General features: G+C 40.1%; 1 protein-coding gene across 1 annotated transcript in view; it reads right to left on the bottom strand.

Moving 5' to 3' along the window:
- The window catches only part of LOC126190675 (protein germ cell-less), a 107,806-nt gene that overhangs the window by 84,387 nt on the left and 8,345 nt on the right, over nucleotides 1-15,074 (bottom strand). The window contains exon 2 of the mRNA XM_049931132.1: nucleotides 12,513-12,636. Within this exon, the coding sequence (XP_049787089.1) occupies nucleotides 12,513-12,636 (124 nt within the window). The remainder of the gene's footprint in view (nucleotides 1-12,512; nucleotides 12,637-15,074) is intronic.

Below are 15,074 nucleotides of genomic sequence, written 5' to 3'. Positions count from 1 at the left end.
TCCGGACGCCGTCCGCATAAGCAGCGCCAGCGATACAGGAAATCGCCGCAAGTCTGCGCGCGCCACCGCTGGCTTCTGGCTTCTTAAGCGCTGGAGTCGCGAGCGCTAGGAGAGTTCTGTATTCGCCGCTCAGTGGTATACTTGCCACCGATTTGTGTACTTGCTAGTCAGTTGTGTGTTCATCACAGCAGAGTTGTTGTTTGTCGTCAGCCGACGCTGACCTAGCCGCTCCGACTCGAACTAGACAGATTTCTGTAGACACGGAGTTCACTAATGTGTTTCTGTATCTTCGTTAATAAAGATAAGTACCGACTTTTATTTAATCAGAGTGTTTGGGTTTTCATCTTTCTGTTCACTGTTCCAGCGGACCGGATATTAAAAGTGTGGCGGTGACTTCGTAAGCCGTTTCTACAGCGAAGTGTTTGTCGCTACGAACCCCGCCACAAAACATTTCATTAATGGTAATCAATCCATAAGAACATGACATTATTGTATTATCTACAGGACAGATAACTACTGCTTCATTAACACCAAGCTGTAATTACAGCACATTTTATTTAGCCTTATTATATATTTGATTCTCATAAATAAGTTTTGCACTGAAGAAGAAATGATTAAATGTTTGTTAAGATAACAAAAACCTAATTTTTCAGGGAAATACATCACACAGTAACAAGCATTAAAATTTAACAAACCAAGAGAAATAATGTGCGACAAGTTAAGCATTCATAACACAAATCGTTAATTACAGTAGCAAACCATAAATCACATTTACTTTTTTTCCAGTTTATTCCTCAATCAAAAAAATGGCACACTCCAACATAGTTACCAAGACACTTTTCCCTTGCAACCACCGACATATCTCCACAAACACTGTTTTCCTGGTCAAACTGTCAACCCTTGAGATATCTTTCGCATTACACAATAATCTCTGATCATCTGATGCCTGCCTCACCGGGCTAGGACGCTGTTTCCACAGCAACTATCGATGCACTTCAGTAACATCGTTTCACTGTTATTACAGAAATGTTGGTGTGATTCCACCATAGGACAGTTATTTTCCATGGCACTGACATCATAAGAGAGCAAAATTAACTGTATTTCTATGGCATCACATAACCGTAACATAAGACGTATCTCCCCCTAGTACAATCTTTTTCAGCACCACTAACGTCCACAGCGGAACAGGATGCCAATACCATGGTAACCCTCGATTATCCACGTAAACGCTGGGGCAATGACAATCTTTGGGGCCTGGCAATATATCTTTACAGAGTTTGAAGATGACTCTTTCATAGAGTCGAAACCGGTCACTCACTCCAATAAAAAATATTTTAACAAGATTGCGATCAAGACTGTTTTAACTTTTAATTTTCCTCAGCATAGCCGACAAATAGTCTAATTTTGGATTTCGAACCTAGTTGGATCATTCTATTTTTTGTGTACAAATGGAATCATTGACTTGGCTGGATACTTGAAAACATATCCTCAGTCACATTATTATTGCTCAAAGTAACTATCACATACATTCAGATGAAATGAATAAAATAGATCAACCTGCTTCATCACAGACAAATTACCAGCCCTTCAGCTACAAGGTGGTAGCAATGTCGTCTTGGACATGAAAATGTATCCACATAACAAATCTTTAATTTTGAACATAAGGAGTGATTAAGAATACTACGAGGTGCTATCCAAAATTTTCGGGACTGGTGCTGCCATCTGTTGAAAACATTACCTTTGGACTAACGGTCACTATCACCCTCGCAGTAGTTACCATCCGCCCGTACACACCGGTCCCAGCGCTTCTGCCACAGGTCAAACGTTTTCTGGAAGTCCTGTTCTTTGAGGGTGTTTATCACTGCCAGCGATGCTTCTTGAACCTTCTCTAGAGTGTTGAACAAACGGCCTTCCAACTTGAGTTTCGGTTTTGGGAACAGTGCAAAATCACAAGGTGCCAAATCTGGCAAGTACGGCGGGTGGGGTACAGCTGCCATGTTGTTTTTTGCCAAAAAGGTCCTGGTGAGGAAGGATGTGTGACAGGGCGCTTTGTCATGATGCAGCAGCCAGTTCCCTAGATGCCAAGGTTCGGGCCATTGTCACCGCACGTTTTCATGGAGCCATCGCAAAACGTCACAGTAGCACACAGAATTCACTGTTTGGTTGGGTGGGGCAAATTCTTTGTGCACAATTCCCCTGGAATCAAAGAAAACGATGATCATGCTCTTCACTTTGCTCTTCATCTGTCTCGCTTTTTTGGGTCTTGGAGAGCCCGGGCTCTTCCACTGGGACGATTGTTGCTTTGTCTCTGGGTCAAAACCATAAACCCAGCTCTCGTCGCCAGTGATAACCCGTGACATGAAGGTTGGATCATCAGATGCGGTCTGACGAATTTGATACACACGCACTGATCTGTTCATGGAGACATTGTAAAATCGCCATACACCATACACATAGTATTACAGGAATCACTGTGGACACACAACATGTCCTCCCAACTGAATGCCACTCCGCACACTGACTCATCAGATATGCAGCTCTCACCACCTAGCTGTGCGGAGATCTACTACTACTTCTTTCCAGAAGGCAGCACCAGTCCTGAAATTTTTGGAACTACTCATGGTAGTTTTGAGCCTTTTACTACAGCATCGTCAAATGATTTTTTTAACTCTTCTCTTTCTCTCTGCATTATAGGTGAAGTGAAGGTTCTCTGAATTTCTTATGCTTCTAATGTCTGTAATTCTGAATATTCTCCATTTGTATATGTAAACAGCAGCACTCTCTGTGCAGGAGTTCAGGTAAGTTCTGGTTGTACACTGGTATTTGTAGTAAAAGTGCTTTCAATACTAAGTTTTGTGCTTGACTGAAGACCCTGCATTCGGATATGGAATTGAATATGGTTTCGACACGACACTACTTTGAGGTGCCAGGTATGTCAGTATATCTATCTCACGGGGGCTCCAATTACAATGTAAAACCCATCGCCTAGACAAACAGAAACTGGAACACAAGCATCACAGCATTTCCAAAGTTTGTATATTCGGGAAACCAGTGCATTCCAACATAGCAAAAAATTCAGCCGCATATCAGGCATCCATTAATGTTTTCAGGATACAATGATCAGGGCATAGTGAAATGACAAAGGATTCAACTGAGTCATCAAATTCAATAGGTGGGATTACTTGATGTTTTTGGCAAATGTGTACTTTTCATTGGCTGGCACAGCCCAGCAGTGGTTCACGAACAACAAAGAGAAGCTCAATATATAGGACAAATTCCAGCCAAACTGAAGACACCATTTGGTGACGACTAACAGCAACTCTACTTAAGAGAAGAACAACTGAAGAACAGAGCCCACCATGGGAAAGGATGCAGTGTTACCCACAGAAGGTTTTGATCCAATGTCAGATTGCGAGTCCAAACATGATTGCGAGTCCAAACATGACAGACAATGATAAAATATCACACTTGATGAAAAGAGCGGAGAAGAGATGTACTAAGCTCTTCTGGCCAAGACTCTCACAACAACCAAGGAAATCATGAAGAGCTGCCAGCGCATGGAAGAAATACAACAGAAAAGTGTTGGGTGAAAGAAGTCACAAGCAGTCACAGACTGTGGAAGATCAGCGCTCCAGGCTAATGAAGCTATTTCAACAAGCTTGCTTAACAGAGACTGCTCGAGGCAGTTGTTTGCCATTGAAGAAACTTTTATCGCGTCTTCATCAACAAGACATGCTCCAGTTGACATCCGAGATGCAATGTTACACTGTGAAGCTTTCATCAAATGAAAGCTACTCAGGTTCACAAAAGAAATCTACATAACAGAGGTGACCATCAGCATTGTTAAGTGGTCAAGGAGAGCTTTGGTTCACTAACTGTAGCAAGCAGACATGACTGGTCCTAAAGGTATGCGAGAGCAGAACCTGTCCGGAAAACACATTTTAGTGTCATCAATGAAAAATCATTCTCCGCCACCATTAAGCCAACATTGGGGAAGCAGCTACTATGGAATTGCCAACAGGATCTCACCTGACCAAGGAACAATAACAGTGATCAAGAGCCATTCTGCATCAATTTTTGGATGGTTTTAGGATGCAGGAGGTTAGGATGAATATACAATTCCCATACATATTTAGTAGTTGGGAAGCATTGTCAGTTTTGCTACTGTTCTATATTCTGGAATATTCATTCTCTGTGTAAATGACAGCATGTTCCATCCAGAAGTTCAATTCTGATCTGGCAGTAGGCTGATGTCCATAATAAACAAGCTTTTTGACTCTGCTTTAGGGTTTGGACTTGATCGCAGTTTTGGTATGACAGCATTATACCATAAAAAAGTAAAGAACAGGCTTTTCAAATTAATTCTAAAATATCACCGGCCTGGAGGAGGAAGGAACAGCTATATGGAAATTTACTAGCTGTACTATGCATGCAGAAGTTCAGCAGGCAACAATAAGTCAGTGGCTTATTATCATGAAAAGACTTCCAGTATAAGCATTCTTTATATAACAAACCTCTCCATTTAAAACTGTGACTTTGGCTGCCATATGACAATAAAATTGGAGAACTATAGAAAAAAAGATGATCCCAACTTCCTTAACAAGCAATTGCAGTGCTATAAATAATCTCTGAATGACTCTCATGATGCCAATTCTTAATTTATTTCATTTTACATTATGATATGGCTTCTGGCCCCAAAAGACTTTATTCAAGCTGACATAAGCCATGACACCTGTAAATTATACCCAGAGGCTAAACTGGTAAATATAATCAGACATTCAATAATTACCATTTGTTGATGAATAATGCAACCAGTCACAAAGACTTTTAAAATGCCTCATTTCAAAGCCATAACCAGTTTTAATTGGAAAGCACATCTGCAAAGCTCACACAAACATTAAGAATATTATGAAATGTGGCACTGTTGCTTATTTACACCATGTGTGTTGTTTGCAGTGCAACTGCTTATACATCAGCCTGGAAAGCAATAAGGATCACAATAAAACAAATTGCCATCCACTGGAACATACTGTATGAGCAGACGAAGTGCTGCGACCAAAACATCAATGTAAATGGAAATATTAGCCATCCGAAGATGAGCATGATAGCACAAAACTAATTATGCTAATGAAATAAAACATTTTAAAAATATTTGTGGCCGGTTACTTCATTCACCAACTATCATTAATGGCCATGGAGTTCACACGACCCACCATGGATACAATGAAATTACCATCTGATCAAACTCACTTCTTGAAGAGCACTTTGCAGGCATACATCCATATAAGGAGTAGGCATTCACCATCATCTGCATCACTACTCTGCAATTCACAATTACATGCCTGCCAGGGGCTTATCGAACTACCTTCACGCTATTACTGTACAGTTCCACTCTCAAAAAGTGTGCAGAAAAAACAAACACTTAAATCTTTCTGTGCGAGATCCAATTTCCCTTATTTTATTACAATGATCATTTCTCTATGTAGATGGGTGACAACAAAATATTTTCACACTCAGAGCAGAAAATTTGTGACTGGACTTGCATGACAGATCCTGCCTGCCTCTGCTTCAATGGCTGCCACCCCAATTCAACTATCATATCCATGGCACCCTCTTCCCTGTTTCATGACAATACACAATGAGCAGACCTTCTCTGAACTTTTTCTATGTCCTCCTTATCTGATGTGACTCCCATACTATATAGTAATATTCTAGAAAAGGATGGTCAAGCATAGAGAGAGAAGTCTCTTTAATAGACCTGTCACACCTTCTAAGTGTTCTGCCAATAAAATGTAGTCTTTGGCCTGCCTTTCTCACAACATTATCTATGTGATTATTCCAATTTAAGTTATTCATAATTGTAATCCCTAAGAATTTAGTTGAATTCAAGGCCTTTAGATATGTGTGATTTATCGTGTAACTGAAATTTAGCAGATTCCTTTTAGTACTTATATGGCTAACTTAACACTTTTCATTATTTAGAGTCAATTGCCACCTTTCACACCACACAGATATCTTGTAGAAATGATTTTGCCACTGGTTTTGAACATTTGAGACTTTATGTGACAGTAAATGACATCATCTGCAAACAATCTAAGAGGGCTGCTCAGACTATCTCCTAGATCATTTATGTAGGTCAGGAACAGCAGAGGGCCTATAACACTTCCTTTAGGAACATCAGATATCAATTTTATTTTACTCGATGACTTTCGGTCAGTTACTACGAACTGTGACCTTTCTGACACAAAATTATGAATCCAGTTGCACAACTGGAAATTTAGTAGTATGGAATCAATCTGAAATCCCCTGTTGATGGCACTCATTACTTCAAGTAAATAAAGAGTAGTTGTGTTTGGCAAGAATGATATTTTCTGAATCTGCATTGGATATCTGTCAATAAATCATTATCTTTGAGGTAATTCATACGGTTCAAACACAGTATATGTTCCAAAATCCTACTGCACACAGACATTAGTGATATGGCTCTGTAATTCAGTGGATTACTCCTATTTCCTTTCTACGGTACTGGTGTGATCTGTGCAACTTTCCAGCCTTGCAATTGGGCAAGCTTTTGGAGCCAGTGGCTCCTCCTTCAGGCAGAAGGGTTGAAGGGGAAGGAAGAGCAGTTTCTACATATTGATAGGTATGGAACTACTGTTTCAGCATGTTATGAAAAGACCCTGACTGGTGTAGTTTCTGGACTGGAGGGCTTGCCTTCATTAAATGATTTAGCCTGCTGCGCTACACCAATGATATCTACTTCCAAGTTGCTCATGTTAGCAGTTGTTCTTGATCCGAATTTTGGAATATTGCTTTGCCTTCTTTAGTGAAGGAATTTTGGAAAACCTTGTTTAGTAACTCTGCTTAGTGACACTGTCATCAGTAGTGACATTACCATTGCTATCCTACAGTGATGGTATTGATTATGTGTTGGCACTGGTGTACTCTCCATACTAACAGAACCCCGTCAGATTTTTTGCCAGTGTCTCAGAAAGAGTTTCATTAAGGAAATTGTTAAAAGCAACTCACATTGAAGTTCATGGTAAGTTTCAAGCTTCAAAAAAACTTAACCAATCTTGGGATTTTTCATTCTTTAAAATTTGGCATACTTCTTTCATTGCTTCTGCAACAGTGTTCTGACCTGTTTTGTGTGCCATAAGAGACCATTAGCACCTGTTATTAATGTATTCCATATATCTCTCTCAATTGTCATCAATACTATTTCCTTGAATTTAAACCACAACTGGTCTATGCTTACACATATTTGAAGGTGTGGAGACATCTCTTAGAAGGGCCTTTCTTTTTTTAGTAGATCTGTTTTGTGTAATTTTTGGTGAATTTGGATATTATGGTATTCAGTTCTGCTACAACAGCCTTGTGGTCACTAATCCCTATATCCGTCATGACGCTCCCCATCTGCTCAGGATCGTTTGTTGCTAAGAGGTCAAGCATGTTTTTGCAACCATTTACACTTCAAGTGGGCCCCTCAACTAATTGTATAAAATGATTTTCTGAGAAAGCATTCATTATGATTTTGGATAACGTTTTATGCCTACCATGGACTTAAAACATGTATTTTTGTCAACATATCGAGGATAGACTTTGAAGTCACCGCCAACTATAATTGTATTAGTGGGGTACCTATTTGTGATGAGACTCAAATTTTCTTTGAATTGTTCAGTGTTCAGCAACTGTGTCGTATGAGTGGGGGGGGGGGGGGTGAGGGTAAAATGGACCAACTAATAATTTATTCCGGTTATGAAGTATAACCTCTACTCATACTAACCCATAGGAACCATCTACTTCAGTTTTACTACATTTAAGTAAACTAATTCCAACAGCAATAAACACTCCCACTACCAACTGTATTGAATGTGTGTTTTCTGAACACTGTAAGGGCTTTTGTAAAAATTTCAGATGAACTTATCTCTGGCTTTAGCCACCTTACAGCACCTATAACAATTTGAGCTTCAGTGCTTTCTTTTAACACTTGGAACTCTGGTTCTTCCCCAAGACAGTTATACAGTTACAACAATTTACAACTACAATACTGATTGTTGTTAGGTCTACCATCGTTCTGTGTTAGCTTTGCACCATTCTGTAGTTTCCCTAGACCATCAAACCTAAAAAAAAAAAAAGCGAAGTCCCCAGAATACAAGCCCCCTTCAGTGAAGTAATGCACATTGGAATTCAAATTGAGGCATCAAATCTGCTACTACCATCTGTCCCCTATCAAATGACATTATTTAGCTAGAATTAACCCCTTCCTCCTCTCCTTCCATTTTATGCTTGTTTAGTTTCTACTTTCTCTGCCTATATTCCTAAGACAAGTTGCTTGGCTCTTTTGGCTGACTTACTGTATGGGTAGTAAAATAATTGTGCTCTTTATTTTTCTTCACTGAAAGCTGTTACAAAAGGCAATTGCCAAAACAGGATGTACAATGGTTAAAACACAGAACTCATAGTTGGGAGGCAAATGTGAATGGGGGCAGCAGGGGGAGCAAGAAGAGGAGGAGGATTAAATCCCTATCAGGACTCTCTAATGGTTTACGTTAATCACTAAAGGCGAATAATAGGTTGGTTACTTTGAAACTGACAAATCCAACTTTCTGCACTTTAGCTGTCCACTCAGAGTGAGCTGTAATTCTAGTAATCTCTATGTCCACAAGGTGTATTACACCTACATTTGTACTCCCAGTTTTTAACAAAATAATTTAATTAGATAGATAACAAATCTACTCTCCAAGCTGCAGCAGAACACACACATAAAAGAAGGTTGGAATTGGGCAAGCTTTCAAAGCCAGTGGCTCCTTCTTCAGGCAGAAGGGTTGATGGGGAAGGAAGGGGGTGAAGTAAAAGGACTGGAGAGGTCTAGGAAAAAGGATAGATTTCAGGAAACTCATCTTGAACTGCTGGTCAGAGGAGACTTAATGCACGGGATGAGAAGGAAAGACTGATTGTTGGGGACTGCATAGATGGAATTTGAAGACCTGAGAGCTTATAGGTGGAAGACAGTGTAATATGAAGACAGAGATTACTGCAATGAGTTAATAAGAGTGAAAAGCTACGTGCATTATATGTAACAGAGATGGGAGGGGCAGTTAAAAACAGACGGGTAAGACAATGAAAGATGTAGAAAATGAAAACAGAGTGAAGAAAAGAGTAGTTACTATGAAGAAATGCTGAGACGCAGGCCAGGCAGATGGTAAGAACCAAGCACACGTTGTAGCACTAGTTACCACTTGCAGAGTTGTGAGAAACTGGGGTCTGGGGGAAGAATCCAGATGGCGTGTATGGTGAACATGGAGCCAAGGCCACGAATGTCATGTTGTAGAGCATGCTCTGCAACAGGATATTGCATGTTGCCAGTGTACACCCCCTGCCTTTACCTATTCACCCCAATTGATAATTTGGTGATAGTCATGCCGATGTAAAAGGCTGAACAGTGTTTACAAAACAGCTGGTACATGTCGTGTCATTTCACAGGTGGCTCTCCCTTTGATACTATACATTTTGCCAGTTACATGGCTGTTATAGGTGGTGGTAGGGCAATACTTGCAGTGGGGATGGTTACAGGGGTAGGAGCCATAAGGCAGGGAGATGGGTGCAGAAAGCACATAGGGTCTGACAAGAATATTATGGAGATTGGGAGGGCAATGAAAAGCTATTCTTGGCGTAGTGCGGCAAAATCTCACCAGGGCACGATTTTAGGAAGTCATGGCCATATCGAAGTAGCTGATTAATACATTCCAGACCAGAATAATACTAAGTGACTAGTGGTGTGCTCTGAAGTTGGTTTTTGGAGGGATCAACAGTACCAGGATTGGATGTGATGGCCCAGGAAATCTGCTTTTGAAGTATCCTGGTGGGGTAAGTATGTACAGTGAAGGCTGAGTTGAGAAGGTGATGTAATACTGTAAAGGGTCTGCAACCGAACAAATACCTTTGCCTCAAATGCCAAGGCAACTGTAAAATATAAGTACTGTTGTTTGTTGGTAGGTTTAATGTGGACAGAAGTGTGTAGCTGGCCTTTAGTGAGGATGAGATCAACACCGAGGAAAGTGGCATGGGATTCAGAATAGGACCATGCAAAACTTAATTGGGAGAAGGTATTCAGAGATGCCAGGAATTTTAAAAGGTTGGCCTCTCCATGGGTCATCGATGTACCTAAACCGAACCAGGAGCTGAAGACTTATGGATCCCATGAAAGACCCTCCAAGCAACCCATGAAAAAGTTGGCATAGGAAGGAACCATCCTGGCTCCTATGGTCATACCCTGATATAAGGGTATGTCTGCCCCTCAAAAGTGAAGTAGTAGTTGGTAAGAATTACCCCACCAACCTCATTCAAAAGCAGATTTCCCAGGCCATCACATCCCATCCTGGTACTGCTGATCCCTCCAAAAAACAACTTTGGAACACATCACTAGTCACTAAGTATTATCCTGGTCTGGAATGTATTAATCAGCTAATTTGACATGGCCATGACTCCCTAAAATCGTGCCCTGAAATGAGAACCCCTGTAACTGCCCCACTGCAAGACCTGCCATATGCACTCTTCTACCACTACCTATAGCAGCCCTGTAGCTGGCAAAACATATACTATCAAAGGAAGAGCCACCTGTGAAACATGTCATGTACCAAGTGTTGTGTAAACACTGTTCAGCCTTTTACATTGGCACGACTACTGTCAAATTATCAATTAGGGTGAATAGGTAAAGGGAGAGGGTGTATACTGGCAACATGCAAAATCCCGTTGCAGAACATGCTCCACAACATGACATTCGTGACCTCGGCACCAGGTTCACCACACACGCCATCTGGATTCTTTCCCCAGTCACCAGTTTCTCACAACTCTGCAGATGGAACTAGCGCTACAACATGTGCTTGGTTCTCGCCACCCACCTGGTCTTAATTTATGTTATTTCTTGCATCTCAGCATTTCTTCACAGTAACTACTCTTTTCTTCACTCCATTTTCATTTTCTACATCTTTCATTGCCTTACGCGTTTAATTTTAACCAGCACCTCCCACCTCTGTTACATATCATGTACGTAGCTTTTCACTCTTATTAACTCATGCATGATGTTGAAGCAGTAGTCTCTGTCTTGCATATTACACTGTCTTCCACCTATAAGCTCTCAGGTCTTCAAATCCCAACAATCAGTCTTTCCTTCTCGTCCCGTGCAGTAAGCCTCCCCTGACTTGCCATTCTGGGTGACTTTCCCAAAATCTACCCCTTTTCCTAGACCTCTACAGTCCTCTTTCTGCACCCTTCTTCCTTCCCCTTCAACCCTTCTGCCAGGAGGAGCCACTGGCTCCAAAAGCTTGCCTAATTACAACCTTCTTTTATGCATGTGTTCTCCCACCACATGGTGAATAGAATTCTTATCTATCCAATTAAATTCTGCTAAATATGCTCTGCAAGACACAGGATGGTGTATGATGGAGGATACATCATACCACTACTAAATATTCCCTTTTCTGCTCCACTCAGAACTGGATTCTGCAAATAATTTGCAAGCTCTGCTTGCACCACATAGGCAGGGCCAGCAGTCTTCACCACTTCCACCAGCCACTCGTATGAATGGACAATGATCTCAAACCCAAGAGACAGGCATCTTGTTGCAGACAAGAGACACAACTTGCAAATGACTGCATCCTGCACCCTCGATAGCCACATGCGAGACCTCCTCTACATCCTGGTTGAGGCCCCTGTCAGACGTATCAAGCACACACTGACGTTCTTTCCAGCACTAGATGCTATTTTCCTAAGGGACTTCATAACACACCTAATACTGGAGCTCCTAATAACTAGTAAATCCCTTGCCCCAATGAGCCTGCTCAGACCCTGCTGAAGGAGTGGAGTGGCCACTTGCCCGTTCACATAGGCAAGGCTAGGCAGCCAGTCCCCATGTTGACAATCTACCTCAAGCAACATGAACCTTACTAGTCCTTCCTAAGACTAGGTATAAATCCCTACTCCCCCCCCCCCCTTTTGTCTCACTTGTCCACGGTTTACTTCGCATGCTCTTCATCAAGAAAAAATTCAAGCTTACACAATTTTGGCCTTTTACATGTCCACTTATACACATAACGGATACTGATGAGTAGGTGTTCTACTATCTTTTTAAGGAAAACCACATTTGATGACAAACATTTCTTTTTTAATTGCATTCACAAGAGTTTTAAGTTTCCTAGGAAGTTTTCATGGATTTCAGACTTAGCATCTCATTTGCGAGCTCAGTACTGTTTGCATGGATCCTGACCAAAAGCTGTGGCTACGCTGTACAGTTATTGCACCTGATATGAATTTTCTGGTTCTGTGTTGCTATTGTCTTTAGCCCATTAGAATGTAAGAAATTTATTCTTCTGCACACAACAGTTTTTAATAGAGTAAGTAATTACCTAAAAGCATACTTAAATTTAAACCTTCGGTCAAGGTACTCTTTGATTTAATTTATTGGCAGGTGTCGAAAAACTATAAACAACATGATGTCACGATATACTTACTTGAGAAAGATATATTTTGTGCAGTTTCCACTGTTTGTCCAATGCATTCACAGTCACATCACTCCCCTTTCCCTCAGTGAACAACGTCTTGTGAATGTATTTTGGGGTACACATCAGCTTTTTCCTGGAAATGTAAAAGATGTTACCGTTAATTCAAATGATAGTCACGGCTGCTATAGTTGGTAATGAAAGTCGGAGCAGCTCTCGACGGGTCATGGAGCAGGAGACAAAAAAGAAAACTTTCCATGATGTAATAAATGGGAGTACTGTCACAGTTATCAGGAACTACACTTCCTCTTTTGTTTTACCTCAGTGTCTTTGAACTAACAACAAAAACGAACATTTTGGTTCCTTAAACATCCTAGTGCTCTACCTGGCAATCAACTTCTTTATTAAAACTTGAGTCTTTTTATAAAAAACGGCTTACATTAAAAGCCAGTTACAAGAGTCTCATGACTGAATTAGTGACACTGTGAAGCAAGATTTTATCACATGGGGAGTAGGTTGCGATCATAAGCGAATGTCATTAATGGAATGTAACTAATATGTATGAAATGTGCCATTCCATTCCTCTTTAAATTTCAAACTAAAATAAAAACTCTTGGTTCCAACAATTACCTTTATTACCTTCAGTAGGACAACTAATTGTTTTAATTGCTTCTGTGATGGGCTTTTAGTAATGAGTAAACAGAATGTGGTTGGTTGACCCACATCTTTGTAACATCACATTACCATAAATTATGCCAATGTTGGCGATTGGGAGACACTACCAGTACCACCACTTCCTTTGGAACATAAACTCAGCGAACTTCTCTGTAGTACCTCGACATCACGAGCCCTCTTCCATGGATGACTAAGATTATAGCCACTGTTGCAGTTAACACTGCAACTGCAAATTCTAATTTCTACAGTCTCTTTGACGACAGGGTCTCAGTAAGTCGATGCATGAGACAAGATGTCTACTTCATTTAAGCTGGATTTTTCCAAAGCTTGATTTTTAACGGGCCATTTATATCCTGTTAAGTGGTCAGAAACTATGTGGATTGACTGGTACAGGTGATCTTCCACTGAAAAAGTATTTTATAAATTATATGGATCCAGATGCCAAGACTGTCATTAATTTGACACAGCATCTTTTCACTTTCTTGGATGATGGGAAAATAGGTTATATACTGTATCTCCAGTGTCATGTAAAAAATCAGACACAATGGATAGAAACATCTCACACATTATGAGAGCATATCTTTCAAATATACCTTCTGACAGACATACAATTCAGGTTGTATATACTGTTGTTGCAGACCATTTTGGACAAACAACTCAACTGCAAGACAGTATAAAAGACTAGGATAGCATAGCGGCTGAATTTAAATAAACTAAAATTGGTAATCTTATAACAGCAGAAAAATGAGATCATAAAGAAGACAGAGTAGAAAATAGCTGGGAAACCTTCTGTGATATATTAAGGATGTCACATAAATGAAGCTTGTACTGAAGTATACGGAACCATTAGCGGCAAACCAAACAAGAAATGGATCATCATAGAAGTTAAAAAAACAAGAAGTGACCTGAAAGCTTACAGGAACAAGAAGAAAGCACACCGTAGAATGACAACAGAAGTATGAGTTAGTCACCAAAAACTAAAAATACAAACTTCCTCTAACACCTGTAAAACATTTTGGACCTATATAAAGGAGAACAGTAAAGATACAAATACAACATTGACAAGGGGGTGGAAAGAATTGACAGATCCACAACAAGTGCGTAATAGTTTCAATCAACAACTTTTAAAACAAAACATAGCAGTAATAAAAAGCATAAAAAGCAGCAAAGAGGTTACTGAAGAGTATATAAATTAGGAAGGTAGTGCCACTAATTAAAGTCACTGATAAAGGAGAGCCATAAGGTAGTGCCAGTGTTTGACGCAGGTGTAAAGGAGATACAGGAAATTATAGAGCCGTAACTATAACAACTATTCTATCTAAAATAGTACAAACAGTGATTAAAGATAGAATGGTAAACTTCATATACATATACATCTACATCCATACTCCGCAAGCCACCTGACGGTGTGTGGCGGAGAAGCAACATATTTTCCTTGAAGCACAAGACGAGTCCACAAAGGAAAGATCTACAAAAAATGCAGTGGCAAAGTTCGTAACATGCACAGTTGAGGTGCTGGATGATATGAAGACAGTATCTCTGTGTACTTAGAAGTTTCAAACTCTTCTGACTGTGTCTGTCACAGAATCCTTTTAGAGAAACTGCACTGCTATGGCATTAGATGAAAAGCTACAGATATTATAGAAACCTTCAGTGAAAACAGAGTGCACTACAATACAACATAAATCCAGAAACACAGAGAAAAATGTTTACTTTGATTTTCTGGAAGTGAAATAAAAAGTAGCACAGGGTTAAGTAATAAGACTTCTACTCTTTATTTTGTATATAAATGAGAAACTAGTTATGTATGCCAACAAAGCAGTTTTACTAGTGTGTAGTGAGTCAGAAAAAGATTTGAAAAAGAGAAGCAGCAAGAACATGCAAATGGCTAAAATGTAC

The sequence above is a fragment of the Schistocerca cancellata genome, chromosome 1, assembly GCF_023864275.1.
Source record: "Schistocerca cancellata isolate TAMUIC-IGC-003103 chromosome 1, iqSchCanc2.1, whole genome shotgun sequence".
Classification (NCBI taxonomy): domain Eukaryota; kingdom Metazoa; phylum Arthropoda; class Insecta; order Orthoptera; family Acrididae; genus Schistocerca; species Schistocerca cancellata.
This window is presented reverse-complemented; position numbering and strand designations above follow the sequence as displayed.